Source organism: Berghia stephanieae, chromosome 8, assembly GCF_034508935.2.
Source record: "Berghia stephanieae isolate SIO BIC M18660-M18661 chromosome 8, UCSD_Bste_1.3, whole genome shotgun sequence".
NCBI classification, from domain to species: Eukaryota; Metazoa; Mollusca; class Gastropoda; order Nudibranchia; family Aeolidiidae; genus Berghia; species Berghia stephanieae.
Genome location: NC_088367.1, coordinates 28,277,534 through 28,300,083, shown reverse-complemented (window position 1 = coordinate 28,300,083; position 22,550 = coordinate 28,277,534). Strand labels below are relative to the sequence as shown.

At 34.5% G+C, this 22,550-nt stretch overlaps 1 protein-coding gene across 1 annotated transcript; it reads right to left on the bottom strand.

Annotated features, from left to right (window-relative positions):
* Positions 1 to 831: 831 nt before the first annotated feature.
* LOC144978467 (putative GTP-binding protein 6) lies at positions 832 to 21,569 on the bottom strand. Its single transcript, XM_078924581.1, has 12 exons — positions 21,492 to 21,569; positions 19,375 to 19,851; positions 17,595 to 17,705; positions 17,186 to 17,292; positions 10,863 to 11,044; positions 10,342 to 10,431; positions 9,305 to 9,407; positions 8,120 to 8,240; positions 7,157 to 7,365; positions 6,170 to 6,318; positions 4,195 to 4,350; positions 832 to 1,991 (listed from the first exon to the last, which is right to left on the bottom strand). Exons 2-12 carry the CDS (start codon positions 19,604 to 19,606, stop codon positions 1,844 to 1,846), a joined length of 1,608 nt encoding a protein of 535 aa, XP_078780707.1. The 5' UTR covers positions 19,607 to 19,851; positions 21,492 to 21,569; the 3' UTR covers positions 832 to 1,843.
* Between the last annotated feature and the right edge of the window lie 981 nt (positions 21,570 to 22,550).

Genomic DNA, 22,550 nt, shown 5'->3' with positions numbered 1-22,550 from the left:
CCACAAAACAGGATGAATAACACTACAGACGAATGATCAGCACCATTTACATTACATTTAGTGATGAAAAATAAGTAAAAATATACATTTTTTGCAAAATCTCATAATCAGTTGTGTCAGGTTGTCTTCACAGTGATGATTATATGAAGTTTTTTCTGGGTCATTATTATTATTATTATTATTATTATTATTATTATTATTATTATTATTATTATTATTATTATTATTATTATTATTATTATTATTATTATTATTATTATTGTTATTATTATTATTATTTTAATGTCACATGTACAATTGATTTTAAAAATATGGTGAAACTATAAATGGAAGATGATTATCATTAGATGCCATAAATAAAAGGTTTGCAATTACAGAAACAGTTTTTTGCTATCTTATCAGGGTGATGAGCTTTCTGTTTAAGATTGCCAGAATTTTTTACTTGATTTATGATATGATCTTTCTTGTAATGCTAAGTTTTTATGGTGTATGTGCATTTTTTATGATAATAAACTACATATTTTAAAATTTTCACAGCAGACTGTGTCTTGTAATAAAACTGATATATGAATCTATTCACTCTTTCAATTCTAAGCGTAGGCTGAGAGACTATGAGTGAAAATCTAATCGATGCCAATTCCCTGTTAATGTTGTTTATTTGTACAAAATAAATCATTAAACAATATTGTAATCATGTGAATGAATTATATTGTTGTTCGCTCAAAACAACACAATTGTGCTGGAAAGTTCAAAAGACAACCAACAAACTGTTAAGCTGAATTAAAAATATGATAAAACCAAAACCAGCAAAAAAAAAAAAAAGAGCTTTCATTGGTTTCTCTTCAATTCTTTATTTTTAACAATTCAAAAGCGCCAGTCTACAAATTCAGTAAAAAGTGTGGAGGCACTTATATTTATAATGATGAGAAATAAAGGGTATGGAGAAGTGCCAGGTGAAAACAAACTATATAAATACAAAACCTCGGGGTCCATTTAATATGACACCCACCGCCTGCGCCTGGCTGAGAGAGAGAGAGAGAGAGAGAGAGAGAGAGAGAGAGAGAGAGAGAGAGAGAGAGAGAGAGAGAGAGAGAGAGAGAGAGAGAGAGATGGGGGGGGGGGGGGGGAGAGGGTGTCTTATCAATTGGGCCCTGAATTATTTGGCTTCTTAGCACTGTGATATTTTTACTCTCGACATTGTAACTTTATTATAATTTAATTATTGGCAATACAAACTGAACATTGTGCTTAGAATTAAAGATAATAATTGATGTAAACAAGTTCATCAGACTAACTTCATCAAAAGAACAACATCCCTTGATAAAAGAAATAAACAAGTGGAAACAGAGGGGGAAAAAAATTGTAATCCACTCACAGTTTAATGGCTCGGTTTAAAATCCAGTTTGCATCAGGCTTTCTACTCTTGTCATCGCTCAACCCAGTGGTAACCAGGTAATTGAGTCTGTCAGTCAGAAGTAGCATTAATTAGTTTGCAATAATATATCAAGGTCCTATCCAAAGAGTAGCAAGCAACCGCAATTGACCATTTACACTACCAGCCGGGATAAACTCATGAGCCTCATTTCTCTTCCAGTAAAGGATAGTTAGCTGGTCTGCTTAATATGGCAAAAAAAAAAGTTTTTTGTTATAGACAAAGATCTTATCAATAGAGTAGCAAGCATGCGATAGTGTCATTTTCATAATGCAGAAATCAAGATATTGACCTCACAGAATCTCTGACAAACTCAAGCTTCATGGGCCTCATGGCTCTACTGATAAAATTCTTCGGATTGGTTGGTAATAAATTCTAAACAAGAAATGAAACATTCTACTGAACTAGGCCTCAATTCTTTTTGCTTTCACCCTTTCTTGAAAACCTGGCTTGGAACTTCCCGTAGACTGGCTTGGATATGATAACGTTCAGTATCAAAAATTGGCTGTCTGATGGGTCTGGGTCTGCTGACTGAACAGCAGCCTCTTGATAAAGCCATCTGGGAAAGGAAACAATTTTATATTATGTAGCTGTGTGACATTAGTATTATTATTAATTTTTTTGTTTGCTCTGCCCAGGGGTAAATTGATAGAGTGAATAACAGGAGCACCCAGATTCAAACAACAGCTAGGCCTCTTAATTCTATTTTATTTTATTTTTATTTTTAAATCATTATTTTTTTATTATTATTATTATTATTATTATTATTATTATTATTATTATTATTATTATTATTATTATTATTATTATTATTATTATTATTATTAATATTATTAATATTATTATCATTTTTTTTTAGTGCAAACGCGAGAAATACAGTCCATATTGCTCATTCTGTGTCACTGTCATGCAGCCAATGCTTGGATTGTGACTCTTTTTTTTTTTCTCCTCCTTCTGAGCTATATCTATAAAAAATAAATATATTTTTTTATAATGGTGTGATGATTTAACAGGAATTTATTTTAGTTATTTGTTTGTTTGTTATTGCATTTTTGTGTACCTTTTGGTTGTTTTTTTGCTTTGTTTTTGTATTTTGGTTTATTTGATTTGTTTTTATTCTTGCTTCTTTCCTTTTTTTTCTTTTACTTTTGGTAATTTTTACTTGATCTCTTTCAATATTTTCTCTCTTGTTTATCATTTAGTCATTTAGAGAAAATGAAATCCCTTTTTTTTTTTTGTAATTTTTACTTGATCTGCTTTCTATATTTTCTCTCTTGTTTATCATTTAGTCATTTAGAGAAAATCGACTTCTTTTGGGTGGAATTAAAATTTGTCCTCTTGATGATGGACGAGACTCAGTATTTCTCTAAACATAAATGAATATTTAATGTGCTGCTTTGTGGTCTTGTGGTATGACACTCGCTTTCGGATCGGAAGGTCCTGGGTTCCAGCCTCGCTCAGCGCATAGTCGAGTCCTTGGAAAAGGCTATTTACTCACATTCTCTCACCGTACTCAGGCGTTTGTTTGTTTGTTTGTTTTTAAGGGTTTTACGGCGCTTGCAACACATTTAGGTTATATCAATGCCAGTAAAAAGGAAGAAAATGGGATAGTCGAAAGTTCTAGAATTACAATTTAAGCACCCAAGAAAAAGTAAGACAAAGGGGAACTGGGAACAAATAGTTTGAGATCACCTATAAGTCTCATCCGGACACAAGCACAAAATCCAACACAGAGGAATACACTCAAATGCTGTTTTTAAAGGTTTTACGGTGCTTGCAACACATTCAAGTTTTATCAGCGCCAGTAAAAAGGAAGAAAATGGGATAGTCGAAAGTTCTAGAATTACAATTAAAGCACCCAAGAGAGTGAGTAACACAAAGGGGAATTGGGAACAAATAGGGATCAGATGTAGATTCCAAGAGCATACCATCAATGTACTTAGTCTGATATCACCTATAAGTCTCACCCAGACACAAGCACAAGATCCAACAAAGAGGAATACACTTAAATGCTTACATTTCATTATACATTAAAAATAACAGATATAATAATACATAACAGAGAGATGATTTAAACGGAAAAAGATATCATCTCCCAAAACAATAACTATGTATTTGACTGTTTCCCTTCCAGCTAGGACTCTGGCCAGGGCCAGGACAAAACCAAGTAATCTCATTCCAAGAGAAAGACAGAAAGCATGTTGGAAAACAGATACAAGGGGATAGAAGACACAGTATGTACCTCCCGGCCCACTTTGGGAGGTCAGGAACCCCACCCAGGTCTTCAAGTACAAAGTCTGTGCCAGACATCGGTGATCATGGTACGCCATTCATCTCTCTGATCAGATAACCTCAGAAAACTAATATTACTCTTCTCTTTCTTTGTCACCCAGCTGTTCAAACTATTCAAATATGTTTTTCTTGGTCTACCTTTACTCTTTTTACCTTCTATCTTTCCTGTGAGAGGAAGATGTTCAATACATTTATGTCGATTTAGGTGCCCTAAAAATTGCATTGTACCCAGGTACTCAGGTGTAAAATGAGTATTGGACGTTTACAGCATTGTTTCTGTCTGGAAAAAAAAATGTAATATCGCCTAACAGGCGTCATATCCCATCCTACCACATATTAAATGTTGCTGTTGTAAAGCGCTTTGAGCACATTTAGTGGATAATGCGTTATATAAGAGCTCAAAAAAAAAGCTCAATGTTCTAATTATAATAAAGAATCAAGCTATTTTGTAATGCACTCAAAAGTCTTACTCAAGGATACGGCCTTCATTTGGAACTCTGAAGCGTTTTCTCATAAGACTGGAGGAATTCAAAAGACTGTCTTCAATTCTTCTAGCCAGCTCAGCGATACCGTTTCCGGTGACAGCAGAGATCTGGAGAATACTTGGATCCAGGGACTCTAGCAATCTGTAGAAAAATGTAATAAACAACTACATGAATTAAGTGCAGCTACGTCTTTCACAGCCTTCATGGAGCCATATTTTATTCTGGTTTCGATAGCTTGAAACAGACATAGTAATTTCTTGCTTCCCTTTGGACAGGACGATTGTCTACTGCAAAGTACTTTCCACCAGATCTCAAATACTCAGCTACTCAATCTCTGCTGGGTAAACAGGAAAGTCCGAAAAAATTCTCTACTTCACCAGTCCCTTTGCTTGTAAATTGAGTGCTCTACCAACTGAGCTATCGGGTACCCCATTCTCCATAATGGTCATCTGAGAAAACCATTAAATGTGGCAACACTGCCTCAAGGGAGGAAACTTTTGAGGATTTTGAGCATTTGGAGCATTCTCAGCCTTGCTGCATTTGATTCTCAGCCTTGCTGAAGTTAATTATCTCATTAAAAGATCTGATTTCTTTTCAAAGGAAATAAGTGCCATAAATAAATGTGATCCACAATCTCATAGCAGCACTGTGCTCTTGTAAAATCAATCCTACTTTATAATTCTGGAAACACGGGTGCTTATCATTTTAATTCTAAATTTGCCTATTAGGGACCAATTCACCATGACATAAAACTTTTGAGACAGTACATCACATATCTATCTACACTCTGAATGGTCCAAACAATGAGTCAAAGATCCCCCTTGGGGCAAAGTTACTCTATGCGACAGAACCAAAAATGAAATTAAGTTCATCTATAATATTTAGATATTATTCTCATTTCATTAATAACAGATGAAAATCCCTGGTGATGCATAGGAGAAGGAGAAATAGGAGTTGAAGGAGAGAGCAGAGGATCGGGTAAAGTAAAAGAAAAGAGAGAGCACTACTCTTTTCATTTCATCCACAAACTGTATCAAAAGCACATTTTTAAAACTAGAACCCTGACATTATATATGGATATGTATTGCCTATTACCTGATTAACTCAATGGTTACCGGAGATTTGTTCCCAGGAAAACCAATGATTATCAGGCTTTTTTGTCATTTTTCTAAAAATCAGAGATTAATCTATCAAAATCCAAGAAAATGTAATGATTAAAAAACCATTTTAAAGAACATTTTTAAAAGTTTATAATAATGAAATAAAATATTATTTACCTTTTTCATAATTTTTTTTTTTTAATTAACAAAATAAGTGAAAAAATAAAAAATAAAATGGATTTCAAGAAAACTTATTTACTACCTATTTTTTATGTTCATTGGTTAATATATGCTTCACATGGTTATAATGTGTTGAATGTCACATTATATTTACAGAATAAAAAAAAAGTAAATTAAATCACAGTAAATGTTTTGACTCAATGTGTCCATCTAAAAATAGTTTTGTTTAAGGTTACGTTGACCAAGAAGTATCAAAACAATCATCTGTTAATTTAAATTTCCCATCGTCCAGTCCTCAAAGTGACTCAACACATTAATTGAAATGGTAGCGATTACAGCCGTAAGATTACCGGTACCGAAGCATGTCGGAAATTGGTGGAAATAAACAGAGAAATACAAAACCAATGGGGTTCAGTATTGATAGTTAATGACAGGTTGCATTTTACTGATATCTATCTGTAATGGTAGTCAGAGTGCTAAAATTAGGTTTAATCTAAAGCTTACCTTACCTTACTGCAGTTCCATCTCCCTACAGAGATTGAATGTCATAGAACGCCATTCTTCATGCTCAAGGGCCGTTACTGAGCAGTCGATTATCTTTTTGTCACTTGTAGCCTCCACATTTCCTATCCAGGACAAAAGCTACAACAAAGAAATTACAATTATATCAAACAACTTACTCTGGCTGAACTAAATCAGTTTTATTGTAGACTTCAATCATATTGTCCATCTTGTCCTGATCCAGCATTGACCTAAGCATTTTTTCCACTGACATCACCTGAAGAGGCAAATCTGGGTGGCTAGCATCTCGCAAATGGACAACAACATCCTGCCAAAAACAATAATAAATTTAATATGGGCGTTTCTGTTTTTCGTTTGTTTTTTTAAACATGAACTTTTATTTGGTGAAATATCCAATAAATGTGCAGAAAGTGTTTCTCAAAGAATCCAAATCCAAACACAATACTTCAACTTGTTTTCTGTCTGTAAGGTAACATTGCAATTTTTTCAAGAAACAAAATGTATCTAGACAGAACCATGGAAGTTTATCATTTAAATATTAGCTTATTTTTAAAGTTAAAGTGATGTAGAGAAAATAAAATGAGGGGGATAAAAATCAAATAAAAGAAAAATATGGATAAATTGTCTTCTTTTTTTTCTAACAACCAAAAATAAGAAGTTTCCAACAAATACAATTGCTTAGTTATGAGGAGAAGACTTAAAATGTTGACTGTGACAGCCATTGTTTTTGTTTAGGCTGATGAATTTTGATAACCTTCGCTTGAATGTTTCTAAATTTGTTTTGTTCACACATGATTCAGAAAGAATGTTCCAGTCTTTCCAGATAGTGCGGGGTGTAAATGAATATTTGAAGATATTTGAGTTTGTAGATGGGTGTTTTATGTTTTTGAGTGGAGTTTTCTTTGAATGCTAGAAAGAAAATTCATTTCCTAAAGGAAAACAAATATGCTAACATCTAACTGCCTGCCTCTCTCTCTCAGTAAAGTGTCCCTGGAAAAATAGAGGAAAAAACAAGTCCAGGGCTGGGAGAGAACATGCCATGAAAAGTGGGAACAACTAAAAGGGGAAAAGGTAACAGAAACAGCAAAGCACCGACTAGGAGTATCTATCAACAATAAACATAAAATAAAAAGACATCAACTCACCGCCATGACAGCATCTTCCAATGTTGTGCGAAATGCGTGTAGTAATGAGGTGGGCATATCGGATATGAATCCGACAGTGTCGATGTACGTCACCTTTAGCATAGAAGCCAGTCGGCCCTCATGGGGTGTAACGTCTAAAGTGGCAAACAAACGATTCTCTGGTTGTAAGGATTTGTCCTGAGTCAAAGTTTTAATCAGAGTTGTCTTTCCTGAGACCAATGTAAAGAGAAGAAAAAAAGGGTGAAACCTTAGAGAATGACTGTTCCTCTGCTTTCTAGTTAATTTTTTCTGCATCTGTGAATGAGTATAAATATATGCTCAGTTTTGTGTCAAAAACTCAATGATAATTTTGGTTTGAAGACAAGTTAGTAATCAATCCTCTTAAAGCATGGTTTGATTTTAATGTCACAGACCTGCAACAAACAACAAAGAAGCTGATTTTTTTTCCCCCCTTGAAACGCAGAATTTACTAATGTTATAAAACAAAACAAAACAAAAAAAATCAGAGCTTGGATATGGTAGTGTTGCTATATATTCAAATTATTTACATACTAAATAATGCATAATAGTCCCCACCTAGATGCAGGCACATGATATACTAACTAACAAACCGTGCACGTATATCCTGCTTTTTTTCTCTAATCCTCTTTTTTTCTGAGTAGAATATAAAAAATCAATCTCCAAAAATTGAAGTACATTTCTGTTATAATTTGAAAATGTTATCCTTTTCAGCATATTAACTTATTATGATGATTACGATGATGATGATGATGATGACGATGATGATGATGATGATGATGATGATGATGATGATGATGATGATGATGATGATGATGATGATGATGATGACGACGACGACGACGACGATGATGATGACGATGATGATGATGATGATGATGATGATGATGATGATGATGATGATGATGATGATGATGATGATGACTACGATAACTGTATTCTTACCAGAGTTAGTGTAGCCCACAATAGCAACAGTGGGAATGCTGTTCTTACTTCTATGATCCCTAACAGATTGACGCTGAGTATGTAACTTTTCCAACTCTTTCTTCAATCTGGATTCCCTTCGCTGTGATAATACAAGAAAATACAGAAATGTTTTATCAAATTCAAGTTTGTACTTCCATTGTAAAGAAAGAACATAATTGACGTCACTCAGTTCTTTGTTAGTGTTTTAGACCACCATTTTGTTGATTAGTTCTCACTAAATTATATCAATCAGACCATAAACGTTTAAGGTTACACATAGTTTTGTGTGTTCGTATGTTATATCTGTGTGTTTGTATGTTATATCCAGCTGGCAGACGTTGTGAGTATTTCACATAAACGTATAGCATCAATAGTTTTGGTGCCATCCAATGGAAACCAACATGTCAATTCACTTTCAGAAATAGAGAAACTTGACATATACTAAACATCTACTAATATAAGTTTTCATTTATGTGACTTTTACAAGATAAAAATGAACATACTGCTGACCGTCTCTGAGAAATTGAGTAGGTTGACCAAGATAGAGGAATCAATGATATTTTGAAGCAGAACAAACAAATAATAAATAAAATTAAAAAAAACAAATAAAAATTGCCTGCATAACTTGCCTCACGAGCCACTATCATCTAATGAGACACATGTGCTAACTGAAAGTTTTGACTCAATTGACTCAGTAAAAGTTAGGATTTCTCTTGACTGCAGAAGTGCAAAATATTCAAAAATTAACAATCAAGATCTTAGAAAATTATCTTTCTCCATATTGAATGAATGAAAGATTGAATGAATGAATGAAATTAATTAATTAAATAAAAAGAAAACAAGCAAAGAGACCAGATTGATTAGGGTGCAGTAAAAAAAAAACTCCCATCCCCCCCCCCTCCACTCCCTCAACGACTCTGTCCACTTAAAAACTCTCTAGGGTGGCTGACTTTTTTAAAACCAGTGAAATACTTTACTATAGACAACCGTCCTATCTAAAGGGTGGCAAGCACGTTGCTTTGTCCATTTAATACTTCAGAAACCAAGATAAACTCTCAACTCAATGCGTCATTTCATTTCGCTCTGAAGGACTACTCCGGCTTTAGGTTAACCCAATATAATACTGGGCTGATAATATTGGTCACAAATTATGAGTAGTACAACCTGCAAGAGCATTCGTCGTTTGTCCATGTGAACAGGATTAGTTCCACCAACAAGATGAGATGCGTGTGTCTCATAGCCTCCATGAATAAGCATAAGACGAGATCTGTAGAATCACAATGCATTCAGTGGGTTATTGATAATTTATCGATCAAATTGTTAATGTCATGTTAAACATAGCCAGTGGATTATCATCCATTTACACATGACATTGATCACATTATGATAATGATGCTACATTAATTACAGATCACTTAAACATCAAATTCTTTACACCATGCTTATTTAACCAGTCATGAGGGCAATATATCTCAGCAGTGCAGTGTTCGTCTCAAAACCAAAAGGGTTCAAGTCCCACCAACAGTGTGGCCTTGAGCAAGACACCTTGACCTAGCTAGTGGAAGTGCTGTTCTTATGATGGCCCAGAAATGTACGTATCACACACAGATAATTTCACTCATACAAATTAATATAGAATTATATCTTTTAATCCTTAACCTTTTCTACTTTATTTGGTTAAGTTATATTCTCTCTCTCTCTAAATGACAGTAGACTACCAAATATGTGTTTCTCATATCAATTTGGTGTTATATCTAATATAATCAAACTCAAAAAAAAATTGAATTTTGTGCAAATTTGAAGTCTAGCAGTATGACGCTTCATTTGTGACCTGTCAGTCTTTGGATTGAGTCGAGTCTCATTGAGGGTGGCATAAAGTTGAGTTCTTGGAAAAAGGCTCTTTACGTACACTGTCTGACCATACTCGGGTGCAAAATATTTACCTGGCTGGCAACAGCATTGTCTCTGTAACATTTTAAAAAATGTAACAGCACATTACAAGCATCAAGCACTGTCCAATATATTAAGTGATACTGTTGGCTCCGGATTCTAAGTTAAAAAGTATTCCAAGCACATTTAGTGAATATTGCACTTTATTAAACCATCAAAGGGAAGGGTTTCCATTAATTTAGAGTTAGTCTGGACAGAATGAGGAAAATTGATCATAAATTTTTTTATCAACGGTTTATGTCCATGATTACCTGACATAAGGAATTTCTGCAAGGGCAACTTGTAAATGTGCCTCGGGAGATTTGGCGTGATCCTTGAAGACTTGTAAAACAATGGTGTACCTAGTAAATAGGGGGTTGTTTTAAAGAAAAAGAAGAAAATTAAAACAATGGTGGGTAAACAAAAATACAATTTAGAATATTGGACATATTAAAATATAATGAACAAGAGAAAGCTGAAATGAGTAAACAAGCAATCTACAAATTTAAAATAAAAGCAGTGGCAAGTAAATCTGAAATGAGTTATGGCAGTTCAATACATTTTTTAATTTTCAAGACTTCCAGAAAAAAAAAAAGATTTAATATGGAAATGAAAATTTAAAAAAAATAAATAACATAACATTGTGTAAAGATGAAAATGACAACATTATATTGACAACTAAATTTATATCCTCTAAAAAGAGAAGAAAAAACTTCTTGAAATTCAACAAGTTTGAAATTTCAGCAATGAACCGAACATAAGGGACCAATTTTGAGTTAAAAATTATGCTCACCTGTCAAACACAGGGAGACCCCAGGCCTTCTGAAGAGTGTTGATTTGCAACCCATTGAGTCTGTCAATACCTATAACCACAGCACTGATTTTTTTGTTCCCTCTAATCAAGGGAACAAGCTTTGAAAAGTTGCCAGTCCCAAAGACTTGGCTCTTATTTTCTTTATCTGTTCTCACAAACATCTGCAGAAAATGTAAAGAAAAGATCATATTATTCCTAAGAAACGCATATTCCCTAAAAATGCACAGCAACTGTTTATTTTCTCCCACCAACAAATGATAATCCTTCTCTAAACAAGTGAAAAAACATCAATGATCACACAGTCAGTTCCTTGCTACGACAATAGGTCAGACAGTGGTGATAAAAGGGGGCATAAAGGCGGACTGGGATCATGAGACCAAGCGCTCAGAGTGATAATGTGACACCTTGATTTAAAATATTCTGTATCCTGAGATAAGCTGGTAGTCTAGCACAACTGGCATTTAGGCAGAAGTCAGTTTTGGGGAGGGTGATGCTGTTGTTCCAGCTGCCACTACTAACACTATCATTACTGCCACTTGCTATTTACTACTACTAGCACAACTACTACTACCACTTCTCCTATCACTATTATTAATAATAATAATAATAATACTACTACTACTACTACTACTACTACTACTACTACTACTACTACTACTACTACTACTACTACTACTACTACTACTACTACTACTACTACTACTACTACTACTACTACTACTACTACTACTACTACTACTACTACTACTAACTACTACTACTACTACTACTACTACTACTACTACTACTACTACTACTACTAACTACTACTACTACTACTACTACTACTACTACTACTACTATACTACTACTACTACTACTACTACTACTACTACTACTACTACTACTACTACTACTACTACTACTACTACTACTACTACTACTACTACTACTACTACTACTACTACTATACTACTACTACTACTACTACTACTACTACTACTACTACTACTACTACTACTACTACTACTACTACTACTTTCTACTACTACTAACTACTACTACTACTACTACTACTACTACTACTACTACTACTACTACTACTACTACTACTACTACTACTACTATACTACTACTACTACTACTACTACTACTACTACTACTACTACTACTACTACTACTACTACTACTACTACTACTACTACTACTACTACTACTACTACTACTACTACTACACTACTACTACTACTACTACTACTACTACTACTACTACTACTACTACTACTACTACTACTACTACTATACTACTACTACTACTACTACTACTACTATACTACTACTACTACTACTACTACTACTACTAACTACTACTACTACTACTACTACTACTACTACTACTACTACTACTACTACTACTACTACTACTACTACTACTACTACTACTACTACTACTACTACTACTACTACTACTACTACTACTAACTACTACTACTACTACTACTACTACTACTACTACTACTACTACTACTACTACTACTACTACTACTACTACTACTACTACTACTACTACTACTACTACTACTACTACTACTACTACTACTACTACTACTACTACTACTACTACTACTACTACTACTACTACTACTACTACTACTACTACTACGCTGGCTTCCGGCGACAACAGACGTGTTGTGAATGTTTACCTATTTTCTACACATATTTTTATTCATTTATCATTCAATCGTCGGAATTTAAGCCTAATTTTTATTCAAAATGGATGTGAAGTATATATTGTTCCTGATTTTTATATTTATTAGTATATTTATAAGCATAAATGGTGTTTTAGCCTGTGATTTTGCTGCCAAAATAAGCCTATCGATAACTTATACTCCAGAGACTCTCCGATCCCTCCAACCCGTGTCACCCCCACCACCCACTATTGACACATCGTTTATTAAAGTAAGAAAGAGGGGGAGAAAAGGAGGAATAAAAACAAAATTTAACAGACGGCCTTTTCGTCCATTTTTACCCTGTGTAGTGACAGGTAATGTAAGATCACTGAAAAATAAAATTGATGAACTGTTTTCACTGTGTCGTTTTAATAGTGACTATCGTCAAGCCTCCATAATAGCGTTAACAGAGACTTGGCTATCTCCTCACATACCATCATCATGTTTTAATATTGAACAATATTCACTATTTCGAGGAGATCGGACTAATGTAAATAAACGAACTGGGGGTGGGGTGTGCACATATATTAACAACAAATGGTGCCACCCCAATAACTGTCAGATAAAGAAAATGTATTGTGACGATTATATTGAATTTATTACTGTTTCGTCACGACCATATTATCTACCCCGGGAATATACTCATGTCATCATCATCAACGTCTACATTCCACCATCATCAGACAACACCACAGCGAAAAATATTTTGAGGAAAGAAATACAGGACATTCAAATTAAGTCACCCGATGCCGTATTGATGGTCACTGGCGATTTTAACCAATGTAACGATTTTACTCTCCCGGGACTTCATCAATACGTGGACTGCGAGACAAGGGACAAAAAAACATTAGATTTATTCCTGTGTAATATTAAAAATAGTTATAAATGTTTACCCCGTGCCCCATTAGGTTTATCTGACCACTGCATGCTCTTGCTACTCCCCACCTACCGCCCTGTTTTTAAACGTGTAAAACCAGTAAAGAAAAGTGTACAGATCTGGAACGGAAGTGTGTGTGAAGATTTGCGTGGTTGTTTTGAATGCACTGACTGGAATGTTTTTATCGAATCATGTGATAGTGTGGATGAGCTGAATGACTGTGTGAGTGAGTATTTAAAATTCTGTGAACAGCTAGTGTCTTGTAAAAAAGAAATAAAATATTATCCTAACAACAAGCCTTGGATAACAAAAGATCTAAAACTTTTATTGAACCAAAAGAAAACTCTCTATACTAGTGGAAACAAAAAAGATCTGAAAACAAAACAAAAAGAGATAAAGAGGGTAATATCTAGTTGTAGAGATAAGTACAAAAATAAAATTGAAAAATGCTTTTCTTCTGGGGATATACGGGACACGTGGCGGGGGCTTAAAACTGCTGTGAACTATAATCCAAAGCCCACGATTATATCAGAAGATATCGAAATTGAAACTTTAAATAAATTTTATTCACGTTTCGACACAGCAAACAAATTTGATATTGAAAATGAAAAACATAAATTAGACAGGGCTTTGGAAGATGAAATGACTATTGAGGTCAGTGAAGAGGAAACGAGATTCGTATTTTCGAAACTAAACGAGAGGAAGGCTGCTGGGCCGGATGGATTGAAAGGAAAACTATTAAAAGAATGCGCCCACCAGCTTTCCCCCATTTATACACATATTTTTAACTGGTCCCTCCAATGCGTTTCGATCCCTGAAATTTGGAAAACTTCAAAAATTATTCCTGTTCCAAAAAAAGAAAAACTTGAAACTATGAACGATCTCAGACCTGTTGCACTGACTTCAATAGTCATGAAATCTTTAGAAAAACTTGTTCTTGTTAAAATTAGGAATCAGTTTATGCCATTGAGTGATAGTCATCAATTTGCTTACAAACCAGGACGTGGCGTAGAGGATGCCATTTTGCTGTTTACAAACAACATCTACAGGCATCTAGATCACGCTAGGAGCTATTGCAGATTGCTTTTTGCAGATTTTTCTTCAGCGTTCAATACAATGCAACCTCAGTTGGTTGTTCAGAAATTGACTAGTCTGAATTTAAACAAGTATATAATTGCTTGGGTGCTCGAATTTCTTACGGAGAGAGCACAATATGTTCAATTAGGACAAAACAAATCTTCCTGTATAACTACAAATACTGGTGCTCCTCAGGGTTGTGTATTGTCCCCTGTATTATTCACAATATACACGAATGACTGTAGAAGTCAAAACCTGAGTGTACCTTTAATAAAGTTTGCAGATGACACCGCTCTTCAAGGCCTCATAACAAATGGCAACGAAGTGGCTTATAGGCAAGAAATTGATAGATTTGTGTCTTGGTGTGATGCCCACCACCTAGAGCTTAACATAAGCAAGACAAAGGAGCTAGTGATTGACTTTAGGAGAGTGAAGGAACCAATAGAACCGTTAAAATTAAAGGACCAATTCGTCCAGCGAGTTCCTCACTACAAATACCTTGGTGTAACGATTGATGACAGGCTCAAGTGGGATGAACACTTGAAAATAATTAGGCATAAGATGTGCAGACGTACATATTTTTTATCAAAACTCTCTCAGTTTAGAATAGATAAAACCCTCTGCACATTATTTTATAGAGCAGTAATCGAAAGTGTTTTGTCATTTTGTATAACAGCTTGGGGAGGCAATTGCTTAGCAGTGGAAAGGAACAAAATAAATTCAAATATTAAAAAATCCATTAAACGCTATATAAATGGTGTTGACGGTGTAGATCTTTTATACGAGAAATTTTGTATAAATAAAATAACTAAAATATTAAATGACCAGTATCATCCACTAAGACCATCAATTATTATGTCAGAAAGAAGTGGTCGCCCTTTCTCTATTTCAACGAAAACAGAGAGACACCGAAAATCTTTTCTGCCGTCCAGTATTAGGCTTTATAACAACAAGCAATAATCATTTTATATAATTATTTCTCATTTTTACTTTTTAAAAATATAAATATTAATTTATTAATTCATTTGTTTTGCAATCTTTTCAATTTTCAATTTATAGTGACAGTTTTAACTATTTTACAGTGTTGAAATTATTCATATTATAAAGCGCAGCTCTGGTTATAGAGCTGCTCCTTTTTGATATATATACATCATATTTCCATTGTATTTTTATCTTATGTGTAAATTATAACACGTCTGTACAAAAAATTTCCTTTTTGGGATGCAATAAAGTATTATTATTATTATTATTACTACTACTACTACTACTAACTACTACTACTACTATACTACTCTATACTACTATACTACTACTACTACTACTACTACTACTACTACTACACTACTACTACTACTACTATACTACACTACTATACTACTACTACTACTACTACTACTACTATACTACTACTACTACTACTACTACTAACTACTACTACTACTACTACTACTACTACTACTACTACTACTACTACTACTACTACTTACTACTACTACTACTACTACTACTACTACTACTACTACTCTACACTACTACTACTACTACTACTTATACTACTATACTACTACTACTACTACTACTACTATACTACTACTACTACTACTACTACTACTACTACTACTACTACTACTACTACTACTACTACTACTACTACTACTACTACTACTACTACTACTACTACTACTACTACTACTACTACTACTACTACTACTACTACTACTACTACTACTACTACTACTACTACTACTACTACTACTACTACTACTACTACTACTACTACTACTACTACTACTACTACTACTACTACTACTACTACTACTACTACTACTACTACTACTACTACTACTACTACTACTACTACTACTACTACTACTACTACTACTACTACTACTACTACTACTACTACTACTACTACTACTACTACATACTACTACTACCTACTACTACTACTACTACTACTACTACTACTACTACTACTACTACTACTACTACTACTACTACTACTACTACTACTACTACTACTACTACTACTACTATCTACTACACTACTACTACTACTACTACTACTACTACTACTACTACTACTACTACTACTACTACTACTACTAACTACTACTACTACTACTACTACTACTACTACTACTACTACTACTACTACTACTACTACTACTACTACTACTACTACTACTACTACTACTACTACTACTACTACTACTACTACTATACTACTACTACTACTACTACTACATACTACTACTACTACTACTACTACTACTACTACTACTACTACTACTACTACTACTACTACTACTACTACTACTACTACTACTACTACTACTACTACTACTACTACTACTACTACTACTACTACTACTACTACTACTACTACTACTACTACTACTACTACTACTACTACTACTACTACTACTACTACTACTACTACTACTACTACTACTACTACTACTACTACTACTACTACTACTACTACTACTACTACTACTACTACTACTACTACTACTACCACTACTACTACTTCTACTACTACTACTACTACTACTACTACAAGTATTTATCAACACCAAGATCCAAAACCTGCTTCACCAAAGCCAACAACTCATCTAAAGAACTAAATGACATACTCTCTCCACAACTCTCCAGTTTGATAGTGATTTGACAAGTGTACAGGTTTCCTCCATTTTCAATTCCTTGTGAGTCATCAAATAACGTCTTGCTCCTGTTTTGATATCTGAAAAATATGAATTAAGCCTTTCATTTAAAAAAAAGTTTAGTCTCAACAAAAACAATGCAGACATTACACAAAAACACTTGAAACTTCATTAAACTACCTCTCACTATACCAACAACCAAATGAATCTGAAGTCAAAACATTTATATCTATTTTAAGATTTTTACAATTTAAAAAAAATTAAACAAATTCGCCATAATGAACACATTTGATTTTACTAAGAATTTCTAATCTTGTAGTTCAGGCTCAACCTGACAAATACTGGATTAAGAGAGTCTGTGTCATCTTCAAAGCAGTTTTACCTGGCTGGATGACAAGAACATGATGTCCCATGCCTTGTATAGCACAAATCTCTCTGACATATTCGCCATATTCCTGTTCATCCATCTCTTCATCCCCATCCTCATCATTGTCTGTAAATTTAAAAAGACACAAAATCTCATTAAATTATTCATTAGATGTAGGTTACATCTTCTATGTTTTTTCAATCTAAAAAATTTAATTTAAAAAATTATCTGGAGGATTGAAGTTGATCCATTCTGGGCGCTATGATACTATTACAGTAAAAAGAATGAATCAGTTATCTGCTGTTCCAATAAATAAGGTAAATAACAAAAATCTTTCTAATTTTCTTAGTAAAAAAAAAGGTGGATGGCAATAATTCGGCATAGCCTCAGTGTCTAACTTTTGCATTAAATGTCATAAACCAAAACTTCATAGAAATACATAATGATATGAAAAACAAGATGTTGGTGATATGAAACATTTTATCATTCATCATCATCATCATTGCCTTTTTCACCCTGGGTCAGGGTATAGGCCACAGACAAACAGTTTCCATCCTTCTCTATCCTGAGCCAACTTTTTTTATCTCATTCCAGGTCTTACCACTTCTCTGTATATCAGCTTCTTTAATTCTTCTCCATGTTCCTCGTGGCCTTCCCCTTGATCTTCTGCCCTGAGGGTTCCAGTCCAATACTTTCTTTGTTATAGTTGAGTCATTCTTTCTAAGCGTGTGTCCAATCCACCTCCATCGTCTTCTTCCTATATCCTCTCCCACTGGTTTCTGCTGTGTTCTTTTCCATACTTCTTCATTTTTTATTCTATCCATCCATTTTATTCTGAGTAGCTTACGCATGCACCTGTTTACGAAAATCTGTACCCTCCTTATACATGCCTGTGATGCGTTCCAAGTTTCACATCCATACAGTAGGACAGACTTCACGTTTGAGTTGAAAAATCTTAGCTTTAGTTGAAGGGAGATATATTTAGTTCTCCAAACTCTGTTCAAAGATGTGAATGCAGCCTGTGCCTTTCCTATTCGTGCTTTCACCTCTGCTTCCGTGCCTCCATCCTTGTCAATTATACTTCCGAGATAGCAGAAAGTGTCTATATCTTCGAGTTCCTGATCTTTTACTTTGATCTGCTCCCTTTGACGCGTACCTATCCTCAAGACCTTTTTTTTTTATTTTATCATAATCATTAATATTATTCAAATTATAATCAATATCATTAACTTTGTCAGTCGTCACATCATTGTCATCACCAACACCATCACAATACCACCACAAAGTAAAATTAAGGTTATTACATATAATCCAGGTGACCCAAAAAACATGAAATGCAAAGAAAAGGCAATAACAACTATGTCCGCGTTTTCTGGTTTTGTTTGCATTTTACATCACCAGCTGTGGACTGCTTTCAAGGGCAATTTGTCTTTCAAGTTTTGAATTGAACTATATCTATTAGAGTGGGGAAACAACCTCCAAATGGTAGCCTTACTTAGCACGTTGCTCTTTTTTCACCTGTTCAAATTAAACTCCTTGACAAACACGCTTTGTGCTTTCTTTATGGAGTTTGATTTGTGAAGCGCTTGCACAGCAATAACTTGTTGAGGTGATAGCTTTGTTTTTCCATGATAGGATTGTTGAATAACGATTTTATTTACATTTTACGTAAAGCCGAAGAATGTAATAACTTCTGTTCAAATTTAAAGCAAAATGGTTAATAAACACGAAAATTATAGGGGTTGCTTTAGGTTTCACATTTTTTTGGGTCAATAAACATATCCACATTGCATACCATTGTTGCAGTATGATCTCACTCCTTGGAAAAGGCAGCACGATGTTTTGGTATATAATGGGTGAATAGGGTTCTCTTTGCACATAACATGGCACAACGATTTTGGAAACAATGGTGTGGTTAGTGAAGGTGAACCAGATATTTGCTTGAGGCGATGTATATTCTGGTACAACAAGAACCTGATTCTTGACCAACTCAAGTTGTTATTTCTCAGATGGTTTAAAATAATCATGACTTCTTTACATTGTTATTCCAGACAACAATTACAAGAATCAAGTAAGTAGTCAATGACTGTGCTGCTGCCGTTTCATTGTTACAAAAAAAGGTGATGCATATACAATTGGTGAAAATCACACAACTCCCAATAAGTTTTAGCCACTTTGACTAAAATATCCTTTGTCTTGATATTGAATACTTAGTTTGAAAGACAGGTCAGGAGGGAGGGGCATTGGAGTTAGACTTAGAATCTGTGCATTGCTGGAAAGAAAAAAAAAATTATTAGAAAAAGTAATAGAATTTTTATTCCAATAAAAGGTAAGATCAACTCTCTCAAGATTCAACAAACTAAGTTTAACCTTATCTTTTTTTTTACTTTATGTCACAAGTGGTAGAAATGGCCAGCAAAAAAATTAAGAACATTGACTTTTGCTATCAAATTAAACACATACAATTATCTTTATGTCCCTCTGTCTTTCTTTCTCGATTATGCCAACCCTCACCTGCCAGTTGCTAATCAAGCTCATGAAATCATATCTCCCCTACCAACCCCTTTATGTACCATATGCTGAATTCCTCCACTCATAATCTGCCAGCTGTGTCTAGGGTACCATACATAATGAGCACAGCGAACAAGTGGGAAACGGATGGGGTACTGGGGGCAGGAAAAAGAAGAAAGGGATGGGCAAATCTCATTAATCCTGCATGTACTCGTAATATGCTGGACAATAAACAAGAGAAAGCATACATCATGCTACATCCTACAAGCACAGTAAAACAATGAGATTTTATACATCATTAGTGATTCTGTGTCCCTTGTTTTGAAACTATAATGACATATTCATCAAATCAAAAACTCGATTAACTTTTTTTGCTGTCCTATGCAATTTGATGAATATGTCTTAGTGTTAGACTGCGATAATATTTGCAAGAAAAAAGGTGGCAACCCATCTCCAGGTAAACAGAGCAGGATCACTGCAGGGACAGCAAGGCTGCTCAGCGCAGTACCCAGACTACCCACTTAAGGTCAATCGAATCTTCTCAAATTAATCAGATGATGTTTGCGCGTATGAAAGCCCTCCCTGTAGAGAATTAACTTCCTCAGCATGAGTCACGGCCACAATTTTTTCGGTGATATATTGAAAGAAAAAATTTTTTTCATCAAATAATCTATTCAGATTTGAAGAAGTCTTGTGATTTAAACTGGAATATTATGCAGACTTAATTAACACTACGGCACTATACTGGACTATGGGCCTATACTTTTACTGTGTTGACCAGGACAAGGCTGACAAGGACAAGCGAAAGAGAAAATCAAATCGCAGTGGCTATGTTGATGGTGCTCTGAATGTAGCCTATCACTATCAGTACCAGGCTACTTTTACAATGCACTGACTGTAATCTGTCAGGTTATATTCGTTAATTAAAGCTCTTGTTTGGAGCACTTCGGCGGCAGGCTGGAGCATGATACTGATACCTCTTGACGATGAGACAATCAGTCATTCAAATTTCTTTTGAAAGGCTCGATAACCTATTCAATAGAAAGGATTCATAAAAACTTACTTTTTTTTTTTTTTTTTTGATGAACAAAGATCCTGCATTCATTGCATGTTGTTTTTTATATCGATAGCAAATATTGGATAGTCCCTGTATTTTTGTGCAACATATTTTTTTAATTGTTTGATATCGGGCTGCGGCTCTTCAGACTCGAGTCTGAATAGTCTCCCGTGGCAATGCAATGCAATGGATGATGAAAAACCTTTTTTTATTCAGAATTTATGACTATGAATATGAAGACTGAATGGCCTACTATATACAAAAGTTAGTAATTAAATTGCAAAGTACGAGTAAATGAAATCACATAAATCTATAACGTTTCAGTTAATTAAAAGTAAAGTTACTTTGATGAAGCACCAATACCAAGTCTCTAGAATAACAAAGCCAAGATTAGTTTCAAGTTTTACTTTCGATTTCACGATGAAATGATTCGATACTAATGTTGAGAGTACAAAAAAATACTGCATAATTTCAGGGAGACGAGCCTTCGTTCAACATCAATGCGTTCAGATGATTACCATATATGCTGCCCACATATGAACAAGTAATCCTGTTCCACCTCAGGACAGGCCACACTTTACTTAAAAAGCATATGCACAGACGCATGAAACTGACACAACCACCGGCCTGCCCGTGTGGTGAGGAGGGGAAGATGCAGAGCATATTAGTACTGCAGCGATGCAGGAAATACTCAGCCCCAGCGGCGTGGCGTATTGACGGCATATGGTGGTGCCATGATTAGAAAAAAAATTCTAATACAGTGAACACGGTTAAGAGGAGAGAGCACGACATATTAAAAACTCTCTTTTATGGAAGGGTGGGGGAGGGCCGATGGTTTCTACGAGTGGACAAAACTTACAAAAACAAATAATTCATGAAAACAACAAGCCACAACACTGAGATACAAGTCCCGTATGAAAAGGTCTTTGTAATTATTCTTTGTCCACCATTTAAAGGATTGGATTTGGTAGATAATGCAATCAATATGTTATAAATGTAAATCAAAAGAGAAAAAAAAAACCTATGACAGAAATTACTTACTTTTAGTACTTGTAAAAAAATCTGCACTGCGATGTTTCATCTCTGCAAATCTTTTTATAATGTGTTTATTGAAATCTGGAATGGCATCTATTTCAGCTTTGTGAATTGACAGAATCATTAATGAATTTAGCCGCTCCTGTTTCATTGAATTTCGCAACAAAAAAAATTCACTCTTTTAAGGGTGCTAAAACAACGTTCAAGAGGTTAAGAAATACGATGGAAGTGGTTAAGGTCACTATAGCCTATAGATGTCCATGATTTGTCAGTGTTTGTTGTATCTGTAAAAAGTAGACAATAAAAACAAAAGACTAAACTAACTGTGAGCCATTCATGCCTGTCATACCATCTCCCTGAAAAGATTG